At 38.9% G+C, this 15,873-nt stretch overlaps 1 protein-coding gene across 1 annotated transcript; it reads left to right on the top strand.

Annotated features, from left to right (window-relative positions):
- Positions 1 to 512: 512 nt before the first annotated feature.
- On the top strand, positions 513 to 15,037 carry znfx1 (zinc finger, NFX1-type containing 1). The gene is made up of 19 exons (XM_004547640.5): positions 513 to 665; positions 1,524 to 1,610; positions 1,715 to 2,544; positions 2,979 to 3,213; positions 3,384 to 3,736; positions 3,910 to 4,089; positions 4,226 to 4,332; positions 5,164 to 5,402; positions 5,523 to 5,654; positions 5,913 to 6,061; positions 6,320 to 6,463; positions 6,557 to 6,674; positions 7,033 to 7,265; positions 8,236 to 8,375; positions 8,917 to 9,049; positions 9,614 to 9,781; positions 11,408 to 11,518; positions 11,674 to 11,769; positions 11,976 to 15,037. Exons 2-19 carry the CDS (start codon positions 1,565 to 1,567, stop codon positions 14,427 to 14,429), a joined length of 5,868 nt encoding a protein of 1,955 aa, XP_004547697.3. The 5' UTR covers positions 513 to 665; positions 1,524 to 1,564; the 3' UTR covers positions 14,430 to 15,037.
- The last annotated feature ends 836 nt before the right edge of the window (positions 15,038 to 15,873 follow it).

The raw sequence follows: 15,873 nt of genomic DNA, 5'->3' as shown, positions 1-15,873 counted from the left end.
AAACTAGAACTGTCTGCAAACTGTGTGGAACAGTATTTTCCTTGATATAAAATTATGACTTAACAACCAATTTATAATGATAATAATAAAAATTATAAACAATTCTGAGAGATTGTGGTGCTGTCTAAAATCTTTTTTTAAGTAAATGATAAACTTAAGCAGGCCTAATTTGGAATGGGATGCGTTTATAACAAATATAAGAATTAAATGTGATCAAAGATGAAAAAAATACAACGCTATAAAAACCCGCAGTCTATTCTAGCTACTTATTACTTAGGATGTTATTACTGTTAACTAGGCTAGACTTCCATAGTTATGCAATACAGTGCTTCCTGTTTCATTTATTTAAAAATAATAACATGTGTGTCCAATATCACATTAAAATAAACCTAAATTTTACGTGGTCCTAGATAGTCATGCTTTTCAATTAATTTAATGCTCGCTCTATCTTTAGTCAAGGATAAAAGGACAAATCCATTCTGTCTTCTAGGTGGGGTGTTAGTTCTGGAGAAACGAAAACGAAAATGACAAAGCACTTAAATAGCAGGTTGCTGAAGTCGACAGCCGGAGAAGAGGCTGCGATGAGCTTGCGCACAGACCGAATGAGAGACGGCTAGACAAAGTTTGACCAGGAAAATATTCATGTTGGTCGGATGTCACGCTTGGTAAGTTCGCTCTTTTCTTAGGCTATCGCTTATCTAGGAAGTGTTTAGGATACAGAGTTATTTGTCTTATTGTATTTTCTTATTTAGTAAATAATAATAGCGTGTACACTGAGAACAGTGATGCGAACTGATAGCTAAAATTGCAAGTCATATAGCACACGACATGTAAAGTCATTGACAGACAGACAGACAGACAGACAGACAGACAGACACATAAAAGGCAATATGAATGGTATAGCTTGTTTGGAGGGCAGCCAGCCTGTGGAGTGTTATTATTGCCACATCCGTGACTAAGACTTGCGGTGTAAACCTCTGAATCATTTCTTGAAAAAGGAAACCTGTCGGGCAATATCCTGCAGAGGGAAGAATTTGCATTTCATACGAATACAGTGCAATGGACAACATTAGAATAAAACAAATATGGCACGTTTCGTTTATAGCGCACACCAACAAACCTACAACGATGGACATTGAAATATAGTCGCAAAACACGCGCGCGTGTTGCACACACACACACACACACACACACACACACACACACACACACACACACACACACACACACACACACACACACACACACACACACACACATATATCCATTCATCCATGAACTCTATTAGCTTTGATTCCCCCATATTTTACTGATGTAATCAATGAGAACATCCTTTCTATCTGAGGCTGACTCACTACAAGTTATGACCCAGTGATAGAGAGTGAAAGTAATCACTGTTCCTCAATCAGTGCTGTGTTGTGTTTTCTATTTTAATAGACTCATGGCAAAATTTCTAAATCATTGTATTGTTGCATTGTGTTTAAATGTAGTTCTTCTCCTTCCTCTAACTATTAAATCATCAGTGTTACTGGTCTTAACTTCATCATCTACCACATGCACAACCATGGAAAGCTTGATGTTAATGACTGGGAGAAGCGGACCTAATAATGGTAATTATACAGTATGTGATGGCAGTCACATAACAAACTGAGAAAATCTGGCAACTAAAATTAGTTACTTTAGTCTCATTACATAAATGTTATTTTTCCCCTAGATACTGATACTGTCCAAAGTGAGAATGCTCGTCGAGGTGGAAGGAGAAGACAAAGGGGAGCACAAGGAGACAGAAAAAGAGCACAAATTCATGGGAGTAGTCAAGGTGAAAGGGAGGAAAGGAAAAGAGATAGTGAAGAGCTGCGTGGGAGAGGAAGGGGAAGAGGTGGTGGAGCAGGAGGAGGTGCAGAGAGAGGTAGAAGAAGAGGAGCAACAGAGGTGGGCCGCAATACAGAAAGGGGAGGCAGACAAAGAGGTGCTGGAAGAGATAGAAATGAATGGGAAGGTGCAGCGAGATGGAGATCAGAAGTAGGAAGAAACCCAGAAGCAGGTCCAGTTGTTAGACAAGGAGCGAGAATAGGGATGGCAGGGAGAGAAGAACGTGGAGACAGAAGAGAAGGTTGGAGGGGTGAAAGAAGAGATGTTGAGGGAGACAGGCAAGATAGAAATGGAAGGAGATCAAATTCTGCCAGCACAGCTAGGCCACCACAGGGCCGAGGACTGGGCTTTAAAGCGCTGGAAGAACTCTCTCTAAAAGACCCATCTGTAGTGGCCATTACCATGTCCTCACATCCTTCTGTGAAAGATCTCCTCAGTGAGACCAAAATAAGGCAGGATCTTATCGAACTCATTTGCTTGGTGCTGAGTAAAGCCTTTAAATCAAGGACAGACAGAGGCACTCAGCAGCACCTGGCTGGCATTATAAAAGATTCAGGGTTCTTCTGCACCTCTCTACCCCACTATCTTGTGGGGATGGTGTCAGATAGCAAACCTGCTCGCAGAGCACAATACCCACAGCATCTGGAAAATATCCTGGTGATTCTCTCACAGGTAAATAAACTGATGAAACATAGAAAACTTGACAAAACATAGGAAATTCAGCTGAAGGATAATTGATTTTATATCTGAAAAACATATGAGGACATTGCTCAATAGATGAAGCAATAAAGTACAAGGGTAATTTTACTATGTACAAACAGTGTGTATACTGTAATGTACTTCATACACTAAAATACAGACCAGTGAGATTTTTTTATATGTACATACAGTGCAGTGGGAATGATAGTGTAATATATAAATCACATTTATTTTTATTTTTCCTGTGTGCAAAGAGAAAAAGGCATAATGAAAGATACAGTTATTGAGAAAATCAGATTACATAGATGTAAACAAACCTTATTTAGGCATTTCTGTTTTTATTTCCTGTGCTTTTTATTAACAGTTTTAAAGTAGCTAAATTCTTTTTTCCTTGTTATGTTTATTAGGTGCTTAACATCTTCCCTGCTAGTTCGGTTCATACAGTGAGTTTGTTACTGACACTGCTCCAAGCCTCCATTAACAGCCTGAGGGCATCAGGTGTGGACTTTCAGCCTCAAATTGAGGAAAGTGTGGAGCAACTTCAGGACCTGATCACACACCTCCAGAATAGAGCAAGAGAGGGTACCCTGCGCTCAGACAGAGACACATATGCATTCCTGCCCTCTGGTGGTGGTAACCCAGGTAACTGGCTCTTGGAGATATTTCTACTGAATCACTTTGTTTTCACATATTTGGATAGACTGTCCTGAAGCAAATACCATGCAGTTGGCCAGAAGAAAAATCTTTTTGTAAGGTTTTGAAATGTTAGTATAGATGGGACAGTTATTAATACTTCCACATTTCTAACCTAGATGAAGAAGATCAACAGGATTTCAGGACCATACCAATCTACCCAACTCCACAGGAGTTCCGACAGGAGCATAGGCCTTTCCTTAGACCTAACATTACCTCCCAGAGCTACACAAACACCCACCTCTACCTTGATACACACTTCCGGCTGCTCAGAGAGGACTTTGTGCGACCACTGCGTGAGGGGATTCAGCAATTGCTCCAGAACCAAAAAGATATCGGAAGGACCAACAGCCCACTAAAGACAAAGCGCTTTGATGATATCAGAATATATTTTGACACACAGCTAGTGGTGCCCAAATGCACACACACTGGCATTGCCTACATTGTCCAGTTTGACGCACAGCCACTTAAGGTTAGCTTCTGGTTGTTGATGTCTTTGTAAAATGGCATTTGAATGATGCAGTAAAGTATATTCTGTGTCACTGATGTGTTAATACATACACTGGTCATTCACTATTTAAATGGCAAATGTAAAGACATATATAAACATGTATGTTACTAACAGGTTGTCCATTTTACCCACAGTTTGTACGCTGGCAGAACTCCAAGAGATTGCTTTATGGCTCCCTGGTATGCCTGTCAAGTGATAACTTCGAGAGCTTCCTGTTTGCCACAGTGTCAGATCGAGACCCTGAACATCTGCAGGAAGGACAGGTCCAGATTACATTTACAGAGGAGAGCAGGTTAAAGCTGGCAAGAATTGAGGTAGAGTAATACATTGTTTGCACCATATGTTAAAATGGGCATGATGCATTCAGTTTCTTTGCATAAATGTAAGAAATATCTGTGGTCATTTGAAACAGAAATACAAAGAACAAAATGTGTTTTTTTAAAATCACAGAAAGATCGAGTGTTTCTGATGGTCGAGACCACTGCCTACTTTGAGGCTTATCGGTATGTTCTAGAGGGCTTACAGGAGCAGAGGGAGGATGATTTGCCCTTTCAAAGGTAAGGATATGTGTCAATGTGCTGCCCTGGACTTTCAGATTTTACTGTCAAGGTTTTTTTTTATATAATCCAAAAGTTATTTCAAAACAATTAACACCACAAATATTTTTAAAAGAGTTTTGAGTGAGAAAATAGTAGCAAGAAGGGTTTGACAGCGGTGTTTGGCGTAAAAGTGTCAAAGTAAGTTCTGCATTCACTTTAATTTATCATATCATCTCACAATTCCCCAAAAACTTTTACATATGGATCTTTTCAATACTTCAAATATTGACATCACCTTCAGTACCCTTAACAAATACTGAAAAAATATTGTTTTATATTTGTTGCCTAGCAGTATCTTTAAATGAAACTCCATTAAACCTTTTCTCTCAGAACTACAACATAAAAAGGGTGTCAAGGGTTTTGCCACACTTGACTAGTTTGACAAATAAACTAGGAAAACTCATGTAAGTGCCTGCAGTGAAGACCAAGAGACATAGAGTGTCTTTTGCTGCTGCTATTATCATGGTTAATACCACTAAACCATAAGGGTTGTTGCCATTGCACACTGCACTTTGTTGATGATAAAATCTGGGCTGTTCTGTCTGGGCTTTTTTGGGGTGTTTTTTGCTTGTTTTTGTCTCTCTGTGTATGGACAGACTGCAAATCAATTTCCCATTGGGGACAATAAAGTTACCGTTGACAACTGAAAGTTCCCATTGAAACCTGATTTTAACAGCACAGTTTCTGTAGTTAAGCAAAAGTCCTTGCAATATTAAAATGCTGATTTAATTGTTTAGGGAGAGATTTTCTTTAAAGAAATATATTACTAAGGATCTTTAATTCTTTCAGGTACATCGTGGAATGCAAGACAGATGTCCAACCGCCAGCTTATCTTCGAAGAAATGATAATTATGACTTGTCATCTGTTGCTGACCCTGACTACAAGGCCAGAATACGGCCCTTTCACAGTCTGAAGGCAGAGGCCTGGCCAAGGATGGAGGAGTTGGGTCTGGATGAGTCTCAGATGAAAGCCTTCCAGCTGGCCCTCACAAAAGAACTGTCTATCATACAAGGACCTCCAGGCACAGGTAAGCAATTGAAAGACCATTGTTAGTGAGTTTTTCATTTTTATTTGTTGAATGACAGAATTTTAAGAAGTGCAAAGTTAAGTTTTCTCTAGCAAAAATCAACATGTTTTTTGGCCTCAGGAAAAACCTACGTTGGTCTAAAGATTGCTCAGGCACTCTTGACCAACCAGGAACGCTGGAGAGATCAACCTGACATGGCTCCGATGCTGGTTGTGTGTTACACCAACCACGCCCTGGATCAGTTCCTTGAGGGTAAGCACCGACAGCTGCTTTGTAATAACACGCTTGGTTTGCTCACTTGTCACGGAAGAGGATGTTTCAATTTCAGGTACAAAGAATCTTATGTGTCAAGTGTATTTACATTCACTAAAAGGCCACAGACCTCTACTTCAGGTTATATTTAATTATTTATCCTTCTGGTCTGTTTCCTGGAATGGACAATGCAATGCAAAAAAAGCTTTCAGTGTTCTGGGATGTGACATGCATTTATATTTTAACTCTGTATCTCAGGTATTCATAAATTTTTAAAAGATGGCATAGTGAGAGTTGGAGGTCGCAGCAACAGTGAGATCCTGAAGCGTTTCAATCTGAGGGAGCTGACCCATTCACCTAACTTCAGACGAACACTGCCCGGTCATCTGCGTAATGCATATAATCAGGTGAGCTCTTGCAGGTGAACTGCAGTTTGAATCTTATTTTAAAATGCTCCTCGTGTATTCCTTTTGTTCACAGAAAAGATGAAGAAAAAGACTCAGAATATATAAAAAGATGAAACAGGTTTAAGTAAATGCCTTTTGTTTCCTGTTAAACATCTTTTGTTTATCTAATAGGTTTTCTATTGCGCTTATTCGTTTTTTTTGTCAATGATCACACAATCATTCTTTTTGCTTTGTGTGGCTTGCTCACCTGCTTAACAGGTTTACAGGGAGCTGTGTGAAGAGGAGAAGGAGATCGAGGAACAGAGTATAAAGTTGGAATGTTCTTTGAAAGGTGTGTTGAGGGAAATCTTCTTACATAAGTTCATCTTGCGCCAACACTGGGACAGCCTGCATCGCCCCCCTGTGAGTCATTCTGAATAAGAAATTCACATTTTATGCATATGAAATGAGCTTGACAGAATGAGTCCAAACTCATGAGTTTGAAATGATTTGTAGGCAATGGATGAATTTCAGACCTGGAATGAGAAGAAGCCCAACCTGATGATGGAGTGGTTGGGTTTGGGTTCCACTGTCTTCCTGCAGAGGGAGACAGAGAATGCGAATGGAAATGATGGTAAGACTTTTACTCTAAGCAGTGCTCAACTGAACAAGTGAAAGATTATTTAATAACTGACTTTCATCTAATGTAAACACTTAAGGTTCCAAAACACCAACATGAGCATTAAATCTAAACTTAAAACTGCTGTCACAGTCATTTCAGATCAGCAATTGCTGTCAGTGAAGATTATAAACATTTTATCATGCACATACAGTATGTTGAATAGCATAAATACCATATGCTGAGCATGCTGAAAATAGAATTATTTCACTTTATGAGGTGTCAATAAAAAAAGAAATATGTGCATTTGTTGTGGTGTTTGAAAGAATTGTCATTCTGACCCATTCTGTTGCTCTGAATGGGTAACATATAGAAAAAGTATCAATGGAGGTGGATGAAGAAGAGGACCTCATTGAAATCGCTGAGGAGGCAGATCTGATCCAGGCAGAGCGGATTATTGAAGACAACTTTGGTCCCAGAGGCATTAGAGATGCCAGAAAGAAGGAAGAAATGCAGGATGCTGTCAGAGAAGTCGAGGATCTCATGCTTGCTATGAACCTGGATAAAGTTAAAATACAGGCTGGGCAGAGTGAAGAAGGATTTAAGGTAAATTTAATTGAAGGGTTTAGTGCAGTGATCGTAATGAGTTTATCATTTCTCTAAGAGCACATTGATGTAGAACCATAGCAGACTGAGTGGAGTCTGATGTAAGGATATGCTTACATTAAATCAACATCTGACCAATGGAAGTATATTTACATCTTAAGTCCACAGCATACAATATGTTATTTACATCCATGTTTGGTAGATGGCAGTTTCAGGTTTCCCTTTGTTGATGATAAGTATAGGACTTGGCATGTTGCTGTGAATACTGTGTAAGTGTAATAACCAAAAGCTTCAGGAGAAAGATTTCTCAGGCATTGTAAAAGATGGACATAGTTACTATAAGTCACCCAGCAGTTTGGGCTTTTGGTTTAGGGTCTTGCATTTACAAGATTCAGTGGTAGTGTTTTTGTCTCCCGCATGCTGTTATTCTGGAGAGGCAGAAGTTACCATGTTTAGGTGAAAGGTTAGAGTACTAAATTATCGCCTAATGCTAGGAAGTTAGTTTAAATTTCCTATGTGCAGTGCTCAGGCACATCAGCTAATTAGTGCTCAACAAACTAATGAAACATTAGAATTTCACTCACCAAAATTGAAGCACAAACTTCTTAGATGGTCTGCCCTCAACAGCAAACCATAATATTAGTCAGAGACTTACATTAAAATGCTCCAAGAACAATCAACTGCATAAACTAAGTGTAGAAATCTAGTTCAGTGATTGTAGTTAGAAGAGGTGAGGTCTAAAAGATAACAATCAGCTCCAGATGCTTGTGTCAGAACATCTGTCAGTCAATGTAACCATGTCTCTAACTCCAGTATCCAGTATCTAGTGCACACTATGACAACTTATTACAAAAAGAAAAAAGAAAACAACAAAAAAATAATACAAAATCTACTTTATAATATGAATTCATCACTTAGTTAACTGAGGTTCAGAAGGTTATAATGTTTTTTACCATCCTGATCAATACAGTTCCAACGAGACCAGAGGAAAAAGATGAAGAAAAAAATCAGAAACGAACTTGGGAAGACCTCAGCTATGACTGAAAGAGAGGAAGATAACGTGTTTGATGTTTGGACTCTTAGTCAGCAAGACAGATGGAAGCTCTATCGGTATGTCTGCATCCGTGTTCAACGTTTCTTTTCTTTTATTACTATGTACCTTTTTTCTGGCTCTTTCCTTCTGTTGCATTCTCTGTACAGTTCTGTCCTCTTTCCTTCTTTCTTAATTCCCCTTTTATTTTACACTCTTTCTATTCCCTGACCTACCTTCGTATATTCCCACTGTGTATAATTAAATCAAGTAATCACTAAGAAAATGTATCTCTTAGGATTTTATCACAGCAGAAAGCCAAGATGTAAATCTAGTCTTCTATTACTGTAAAATCAGGACTGAAAGAACTGTGTACACAGTTTTATTTCTCATTTAAACTAACAAACAGGGAATTGAAGACACAAACAGTATATTGTTTAAATTGTTTAATTGTTTAAATATGCTGTATTAGTAATGAAGAGATATTAGTCAATCATACTATATATTTTTGCTCTTGCTCCATGTTATTTCAGATTAAAACAATAATTATCTTAGGGCTTCTGCATGGCTCTTTCAGTCAGTTCAGTGTTTTACTATTTCATATTGGCTTTGTGTTTTCAGGTTGTGGGTGGCACGCTACAGGACGGAGCTTCGCGAAAAAGCCCTGCTATCTGAACAAGCGTACCAGAATGCAGTGGACAGATTGGCTGATGTAAAACGGCATGAAAGTCTCTGTCTCCTCAAAAAAGCCACGGTACAGAATATATTAATTAGCATATTCCTTTTAAAAATCCTAACCATAAATTATATAGAATTTATCAGATTTATTATAAATTATTTTAACTAACGTTAACAGATAAATTATTTTTGGTTTCATTTGCCCAGATTTTGTGGCAAGCATCTTTGTGCAAGAGAAAAAAACTGTATATTATCCAAATTAAAATACTTTTTTCTTCTGTGCCTCCATTTAAAAATAGTAGAAGAGAGCAGAATTTCTCCTGGTAATCCAAGAAGTGACAGTAATGTTACAGTAATGTAACCTATTGGTTAGTTACAAAGTTTTAAAACTTTTCCCAATAGCACCTGTGGCCATATGAACAGACTGAGGCTACAGGCGATAAAGAATCCAAGTGTTAAACAACTACAGAAACAGACAAGCTGCTTCCCACTGTTTCCAGTCTTTATGTTAATCCAACAGACTCCAGCTTTACATTTGTATAGGATTGATATCTACCTTATGCACTAACAGTCAACAAAAATAAATAGCAAATTCAGGTCAACTTGTCTCTTTAAAAAAAACAAATATCCCGTCCACCAGGTTGTTGGCATGACAACAACAGGGGCAGCAAAGTTTCGTCAAACCCTGCAGGAAGTGTGTCCACGTCTGGTGATTGTAGAAGAGGCTGCAGAGGTTCTTGAAGCCCACACCATCACCACATTGAGCAGAGCATGCCAACACCTTATTCTGATTGGAGACCACCAACAGGTAAGACCTGACACAGACAAACAAGGCGATGTTTCCTGAGCACTTAGGAGACTTGCAAGGTTTATTAACTCTGCTTGACTATTTTTGGATCACTATATGTGTTTTTAACAAGGCACAGTTGTAACATGAAAATTTAAAGACAACATATTATGAGATGCTCTGTGCTTTTCTATATCTTTATGTGTGTTGCCTTGAAGGTAGCAAAAAAAAAATACTAGCTATTACAAGAGATAGAGAAGAGTACGCAGTGATATCCTGGACATCAGGAGGCTATTATACAACAACTTGTCGGGGCCTGCCAAGGACATATGGCTAGGCAGCCTGTCTACCAATCTGCAGCATGTGATCACAGCTACACAAAACTCTATCACACATCTCAATATTCAGCTCTGGTATATTCTTGCTGTGCAACAACTACCAAAAACTAACATTTGCTTAGTGTCCCTGTTTATTCATGTTTATTTATGAATCTGCATACATAGGGTGTACATTTGACTATACTAACAAGCGTGTGCTCCATGCAGTTGTACTAAAAGTTTAGTAATGGAATTTAAATGAAGTTGACTTAAAGAGTGACCTTCTTGCAACCCAGAGTTGGAAATAAATGGCAGTTTTTACACCTTATCATTATACTTCTTTATATCATGTACATCAGATTAACATAATAGTATGGAACCTCATGTGTAGCACATTAAATAGTATTTAATGTGCTACACATGATCAAAGTATATGGATAAAATTATTTGTGTAGTTATAGTATAGTTATATTTTCTAGTTTATTCATATTGTAAGTTACCAAATTAAGTAAGTGGTGAAAAAGAACAAATGAACAAACTAGATAAGGTATCCTGGTGACACATATTAGTGTTAGTCGATAGCAGTTATTTTTACTCTAGAGGCAAGTATTAAAGCATTATATTTGTGGAACATAAACTTGAATCTGTGCAGGTAAGGTAGATGGATCACACTGTCCAAGTAAAATAAGGCCTGGCATTGTTGTGCTGGTCATTAATCGCAGGTTTGGTGTTGAATCGAGCAGAACACAATGCTTCACATTTATACTAGAATTTGTCTTGCCTCCCCCACACCACTCCCACATACATGCACAATCACGCTCTGTCCTCTAGCTAAATTAGGTTTGTACACACGCACACATACGTACACACACACATACACAAATACATACATACAAGAAAAACTAAAACGACAGCAAAAGAAAGTTAGAGTGCATTTGCATGCATTCTATACTCCCATCCAAATACACACCCATATAAGAATATTTATTTTATTCATTTATGGTTTCCCATATTTGTATTTATGGTGCTTACAAATGGCTAGGAACTATTTAACAGCTGTTCATTAGTAATTATGTCTGATGCTCCTGGTCCTATGGCTAGGAAAATCAGTGCTCGTTTCTTCACTTAGATTGCATGATGTTGCTCTGTGCATTGCATTTAAAGCCTAGAAAAAGAAGTCGTACTGTTATTTTTGGAATAACAGAAGGCAATGCCTTGAAATAAGCAGGTATTTAACAGGTTTCATGTAAATACAGGCATTACCTGATGTCTAATGTTAACTTACCTTTCAATGCATATAATAAACAAGTGTTTTTTCCCTCTCCTTTAGCTGCGCCCTAGTGCCACAGTATATGAACTCGCTAAGAACTTCAACCTGGAGATGTCCATGTTTGAGAGATTAGTGAACATGGGACTGCCTTTTGTCAGACTGAACTATCAGGTTTGTTTTTCTGCATATATTAGCTCTCTCATCTTCTTGCAGGATCAGTCATTAAATTGTAGACATCTTTATGCAGTTAAAGACAGTAAGATATATATCTCAATATCTCTATGCGATTTGTTCATCTATGGTCCTTATTTTTGTTTGTTCTTAAGCATCGTATGAGGCCAGAAATTGCCCGTCTTCTGACCCCACACATCTACACAGAGTTAGAAAACCATCCTTCTGTGTTGGAGTACGAAAACATCAAGGTACATGTTTTTGTTTGCTCTCCTGCAGTGCCTCCTGCATGCAAGGATTTTTAAAAAAACTTTACTACTCTAGACTTTCAAATGCATCTTAAGTCTCAAATCTAATTTAGGCTGTGCATACAATATCTAGAATACAGGATAAAAAATATAATACGATGAATATAAAAGAATAATGTGGAATGTGTTTATTAAATGTTTATTTACAGGGCCTAAAGACCAATTTGTACTTTGTGGACCACAACCACCTAGAAGAAGAAATCAGAGATGGAAAAAGCCATCAGAACCGTCATGAGGCAATGTTTGTTGTAGCTCTTTGTCGCTACTTTCTCTTGCAAGACTACAAACCAGAGCAAATTACCATCCTCACGACCTATACTGGCCAACTCCACTGTCTGCGTAAACATATGCCAGCCAAGGAGTTTGCAGGTGTCAAAGTGCATGTAGTAGACAAGTACCAGGGAGAAGAGAATGACATTGTATTGTTGTCGCTTGTCCGTAGCAACCGACAGTCTAAAGTTGGCTTCTTGAACATTTCCAATCGTGTCTGTGTGGCGTTGTCACGTGCCAAGAAAGGTCTCTACTGTATTGGCAACAGCGTGATGCTGGACCAAGTCAAACTGTGGAGCAAAATCTTCCACACCTTGAGAGAGAAGGATCAGGTTGGAAAGGCTCTGACTCTGTGCTGTCAGAATCATCCAGATCGAGAGGTAAAAGTATCAAATGCTGACGATTTCAGCCAAGCACCCGAGGGAGGCTGCACCCAGCCTTGCCAGTTCCGTTTAGACTGTGGCCACGTTTGTACTAGGGTCTGTCATCCATATGACCCAGAGCACAAGAAGTATAAGTGTGTCAAAAAGTGTGAGAAGATTTTATGTGATATGGGACACAAATGCACACTTCTATGCCATATAGAATGCCCAAAGAACTGTCCAGTAAAGGTTGAGAAGATCATACCCAAGTGTCAACACACACAAATGATTCCTTGTCACCAGGACCCAAACACATTTACATGCCAGGAGCCTTGCCAGAAGTTGCTCAGCTGTGAACATCCATGTGAGTCAGTCTGTGGGTTACCATGCACCAGTAAGTGCAAGGTAAAGGTCATCTTAAAACTTAGGTGTGGACACACCCAGGAAGATGCATGCTTTTACAAAGATTGCATCGATAAGGCTGAATGTAAGGCCCCATGTGAGCACCAGCTAAAATGTGGACATGCTTGCCGTGGTACATGCGGCAAATGTTTTCAGGGACGCTTCCACTTTGCCTGTTATCACAAATGTGAACGTCTCCTCATCTGCTCTCACCAGTGCAAGGAACCTTGCACTGGTGATTGTCCCCCTTGTCAGAGACCTTGTGAGAATTGCTGTGTTCACAGTAAGTGCATGAAGCCATGTGGGCAGCCATGTGCTCCTTGTATAGAGCCCTGTGCATGGCAGTGTGCTCACCATCGCTGCAATAAGCTTTGCTATGAGCCATGTGATCGCCCACCATGCACTGAACCCTGCAACAAGACCCTAGATTGTGGCCACCCGTGCATTGGACTGTGCGGAGACAAATGTCCAAGTAAATGCCGCATCTGTCACCACGATGACGTCACAGAGATTTTCTTTGGCACTGAAAATGAGCCAGACGCTTACTTCATTCAGCTGGAGGATTGTAAACACATCATTGAGTACACAGCTATGGACATATACATGGGTATGGATGATAACAACCAGGCAAATGAAGTAGAGCAGGTGGCCATAAAACTAAAGGAATGCCCCAAGTGTCGTACTCCGATCAGAAATAATCTGCGCTACGGATCTCAGATCAACCGCAGTCTGGAAGAGATAGAGATGGTAAAGGAGAAGATAAATGGACAGCAGTCAGATATTGAAAAAAAGACGAAAGCACTTCGAACTCAGTGGCGTGAAAACCTTCGAACCTATGAAATGGATGACCAAATGGAATATATGCTTATCAAAGAAAGTCTGAAAAAACCCTACCTCACAGCAAATGATCTATGGGTAGTGGAAAACAAGATGGATTTCTTAATAAGAGTTCAGAAGCTTCTGAAGATTGAGAAGAAAGACATGATGGACATGGATCGCGACAAGTTCTCGAAGAATGTTGCAGAGTTTGTGTGTTGGCTCAATAGCTACCACCAAAAATTCACAGACCAGCAGGTCTTTGATTTGCAGAGAGAGCTACAGAGACTCAGTCTCCTGGCTGAACTGAATGTTCGTTGCCATTTGGCAAATGAGAGGAGACAAACGGATCAAATTCAATCAGACGTACAAAAAATAAGAGATATTTTGGAAACGTGGGGTCAATTCACTGAGCAAGATGAGCAAAAAGTGAAGGAAGCCATGAAGAAACTAGATGAGATGTTTCCAGTCAGTGGCTTGGGGATCAGTGACGAGGAAAGAAAGATGATTGTCTCAGCCATGAAAATGCGACCTGGACACTGGTACAAATGTCCAAATGGCCATGTCTATCTTATCACAGAGTGTGGAGGGGCTATGGAGAGCAGACATTGTCCTGATTGTAATGCTACTATTGGTGGGCAAAGCCATATACTTGCAAGTGACAACCAAGTTGCCTCAGAGATGGATGGGGCACAGCACCCTGCTTGGTCTGAAGCCAATAACCTTCTAAACTTTAATCCACTTGACTTCTAAAAGCCATTTTAGAAAAGCCTGTTGTTTTCTTTCCACCCTTGACTCTTAGCTGGAACATGTATGAGTGACAAAAGTTTGTGGATTTACTTAAACAAGGGCCTCAACTAAAGTCAGTGTACTCAGTGTAAATAACTTGGCAAAGGAAAATAGCATAATTTTACTTTTTACTGTTTTACTTTATGGCACCTACGAGATGGATTAGGCAGAGAGCTTTTAATAAGACCATATTTTTCTTGCATGAACTGTACTTTTGAAATGTTTTTCTTGAAAATGTAGATTTTATGTTGGCAAATATTTTATGCTTGTATGTCAACATGTGTCTTGCCACCTTCAGTTATGAACATATATCATGCAGTATTGCTATTCTAAACATGATGAGTAGTAGTTTATTTTTAAATGCTTTGTAAATTACAGATTAAATAATAGATGGTAGTTCATAATGCTAAACTTGGTGAGTCTTTGGTTGCTCAGGACTCCATTAAGTACCAGTTGCATTATGGCTTAACAACAGGTGGCAGTAAAACACTGTAAAATAACAGTGAATAGTGACTTGATAGTTATTATGGTTAATGCTTGTTCATATGAGATTAAAATGTCTGTAAATACAAGCGTGTTCTTGTTGTCTTTATTTTTATATAGGTCTCCATAGGCTCAGAGAAATAAGCTCAGCAAATGTGATTAACAAGTGTACTTGTTATGCTACATAAAAAGACACATTCAAGTAAAAATATATGAAAAAAAATGTTCTTAGTCACTTTCAGTTGCCATCCTGCAAAAATATCATTTAACTATTACCTAACTGATGCATGAAAGGAAAACAACAAAACGTTTCTCCTCATCATTAAAACAAACATACAACCGTTAAACATTTGCGTCTATAACAGGACATCATTGGCAGCGAAGGTGATAAAAACAACCCTGAAATAGCTGCAATTCCTTTTCACTACTATACAAGACTCACAGTTGCTGAGTTTCAATTTGATGTTTTGTAACAGCTTGCATCACTTTATTACATGATGAATGCGTCCTTGTCACAAAAACAGCTCCAATGCAAACTGTGCTGTCTGCAGGGTGAAAAAAACAACAAAAATCTGCTGTCAAGACAAGTGTTAAAATTGAGCAAACTTTAAAAGCTTGCCACTCTTTCCGTATTTATAGTATTCAAGCATCAGGATGAGAGAGAGCTGGATGGCAAGGCAGCACCTGAGAAAAATGGTAATATCCTACAGGGTGGACTGCCTCATCTATCATTTCAGGTGGCCTTAAAATATGTTATTGTCAGAGTTCCAGGTAGTCTGCCCATGCAATAGACACTACCGAGTTCCCTACCACTCCTTCCAACATACAATTTGTGGTTTGATCACTGAGAAGAGAAAAAAAACTGCAGAGTTTAACGACTTGGTAAAGCAGCAAAGGTGCCACGAATGATAATGTGTCAGTTCAT

The sequence above is a fragment of the Maylandia zebra genome, linkage group LG5, assembly GCF_041146795.1.
Source record: "Maylandia zebra isolate NMK-2024a linkage group LG5, Mzebra_GT3a, whole genome shotgun sequence".
Taxonomy (NCBI): Eukaryota; Metazoa; Chordata; class Actinopteri; order Cichliformes; family Cichlidae; genus Maylandia; species Maylandia zebra.
Note: the sequence above shows the minus strand (reverse complement) of the source record. Positions and strands in the feature narration are given on the sequence as shown.